The sequence below is a fragment of the Carlito syrichta genome, unplaced genomic scaffold, assembly GCF_000164805.1.
Source record: "Carlito syrichta isolate Samal-C Ts95f unplaced genomic scaffold, Tarsius_syrichta-2.0.1 Scaffold304751, whole genome shotgun sequence".
Lineage (NCBI taxonomy): Eukaryota > Metazoa > Chordata > Mammalia > Primates > Tarsiidae > Carlito > Carlito syrichta.
Genome location: NW_007248847.1, coordinates 165,009 through 167,704, shown reverse-complemented (window position 1 = coordinate 167,704; position 2,696 = coordinate 165,009). Strand labels below are relative to the sequence as shown.

General features: G+C 55.5%; 1 protein-coding gene across 1 annotated transcript in view; it reads left to right on the top strand.

The window, feature by feature from the left end:
* PKD2L1 (polycystin 2 like 1, transient receptor potential cation channel) overlaps window positions 1–1,433 on the top strand; it is a 38,917-nt gene extending 37,484 nt beyond the window's left edge. Inside the window, 1 exon segment of the mRNA XM_008060871.1 lies at window positions 1,227–1,433. Within this exon segment, the coding sequence (XP_008059062.1) occupies window positions 1,227–1,433 (207 nt within the window).
* The last annotated feature ends 1,263 nt before the right edge of the window (window positions 1,434–2,696 follow it).

The window sequence follows — 2,696 nt, the reverse complement described above, 5'->3', positions numbered from 1 at the left end:
TTTTTAATTTATTGTAGAGATGAGGTCTTGTCAAGTTGCCCAGGCAGGTCTCGAACCCGCAGACTCAGGCAATTCACTCACCTCGGCCTCCCAAGGCGTGGGATTACAGGCTGAGCCACCGAGCCCGGCCTCACTGTGTTCTTACATGGTGGAAGGGGACAAGGGAACTCTCCTTCTTTAAAATTTTTTATTTTACTTTATTTTATTGAGACAGGGTTTCCCTTTCACCCAGGCTGGAATGCAGTGGCACAATCACAGCTCACTGCAGTCTCGAACTCCTGGGCTCCAGCAATCCTCCTGCCTCAGCCTCCCTGGTAGCTGGGACTACAGGCACACGCTCCCAGGCTCAACTAATTTTTCTACTTTTTGTAGAGATAAGGTCTCATTTTGTTGCCCAGGCTGGTCTCAAACTCTGGGACTCAAGTAATCCTCCACCCTCAGCCTCTCAAAATGCTAGGATTACAGGCATGAGCCACCATGCCTGGTTTGGGAACCCTCCTTATTAAGGGCACTGATCCCATTCTCCAGGACTCCACCCTCATGACCTGATCTCTTCCTAAAGGTCCCACCTTTTTTTTGAGTTGGAGTCTCACTCTGTTGCCCAGGCTGGAGTGCAGTGGCACACTCACAGCCACCACAGCCTAACATGCTAGGCTGTAGTGATTCTTCCGCCTCAGCCTTCCAAATAGCCAAAACTACAGGTGCACACTACCACATCTGGCTAATTTTTCGATATATTGTAGAGACGAGGTCTCACCAAGTTGCCCGGGCTGGCCTCGAACCCTTGGGCTCAGGCTATCCACTCGCCTCAGCCTCCCAAACTGCTGGGATTACTGGCGTGAGCCACCGCATCCGTCCAGGCCCCACCTTCTTTTTTTTGAGTTGGAGTCTCACTCTGTTGTCCAGGCTGGAGTGTAGTGGCACGCTCATATCCACCACAGCCTCGACCTGCTGGGTTCAGACAATCCTTCTGCCTCAGCCTTCCAAGTAGCCGGAACTACAGTCATGCACTACCACACCAGCTAATTTAAAAAATTTATTGTAGCACCTCAGCCTCCCAAAGTGCTGGGATGACAGGCATGAGCCACCGTGTCTGTCCAGGCCCCCTGGAAGCACACAAGCATTCGGTCTGTGGCAGCCTGGGTTCTCTGGAATCAGACCGAGAGAAAAGACACGTGCGCCACAAAGTCTTCCTTCCCATGACCTGGCCCTTTTTCTTTCAGCAGGAAGAACTATCGGTGTAGCAGCACCCGCAGCCAGTCCCCGTGGTGACTCCAGCTCCCTGGGGAGTCCAGGGTGGGCAGAGGAGGGGCAGGGAGGGGGCCGAAAGCCTCAGGCAGCCAGCTTCTCTCCCCCGGCCTCCCCAGAGACCCCTCTCTGTGCACCCTCTGCATGCAGGGCAGCAGATCCCCACCCTACTCCCGGCCCTTTGAGCCAGTGCATCTGTGTGTCTCAGGCATCACGCTTAGGCTTGTGACTCTGCGTCTCTGTGTGTAGCCACATAGCTCCGTGATGTAACATTCCCCACTGGCTTTTCACTGCCTGCTCGCTTACTCTGCTGTGGCCATTTAAAAAGTCAAGGACAAACGGAATGAAGGGAGGGAGGGTGATGGCTCCCGCAGGCCCCTGAGCAGCCGGATTTGTGGGAAAGGTGAGAGCCGGGACAGCAGGCAGTGGCTAGATGCCTTCCTACTTGCCAGCGCGTCTTCTGTTCCCTCCTGCACCTCGGGTACCAGTGCCCATGGTCCCTGGCTTCCTCCACGGAGGTCCCTATGATAGAGAGGGGAAGAGAGCCAGGCATGGTGGCTCACGCCTGTCATCCCAGCACTCTGGGAGGCGGAGGCAAGAGAACTCAGGTTGGAGACCAGTGTGGGCAACATGGCGAGATCTCGTTTCTACAGTAAATCAAAGAATTAGCCGGGCGTGGTGGTGGTGCGTGCCTGTGGCTCCAGCTATTTGGAAGGCTGAGGTGGAAAGATCCCCTGAGCCCAGCAGGTCAAGGCTGTGGTAGCTGTGAGCGTGCCCCTGCACTCCAGCCTGGGCAACAGAGTGAGACTCCAACTCAAAAAAGAAAAGGAAGAGAGGGGAAGCCTTGAGGGGAGCAGACTCTCTCGGGGGGAGATGCCCGTGTTCCAGGGGAGTTGGTGCCGCCATTCCTGGGCGAAGTCATCGAAAGCTCTCTGCTGGACTTGGGAACGGAGGGGCAGTCAGCCAGGAGATACCGATGGGGCCTGATGGGATCAGGCAAGGAGAAGGCCTCAGGATCCAGAGATCTTGGGACAAACTCGTGGCAGGTTCTGACTGTTCTTCCATAGGACCGTGTGACCTTCCGTGGTGATGACCAATAAAACTCCTTAGGGAACACCAGGACTTTGCATGTTTTTCTGGGGTTATGGAGGGAGGAAGACAGACTGGAACTGTGGACCCCATGAGCTGGGGCAGGAGTGGGGTCATATTCTCTGGGAGGTACAGAGTGGGGTGGGGTCAGTGTGAAGGGCCAGGCTGCCCAAGAATCTGGAATGAGAGGTGCTGGCTGGTGGGCATGGCTTAGAATGATGCGTGGTATGGCTGCACCCTAAGAAAGCGACACAGGTGAGATGGAGGACCCAGACCTAAGGTGGGGAGTCTGATTAAGAGGGCTGGGACTGGGGGTGGCTGGTGTGTGTGTGTGTGTGTGTGTGTGTGTGTGTGTGGTG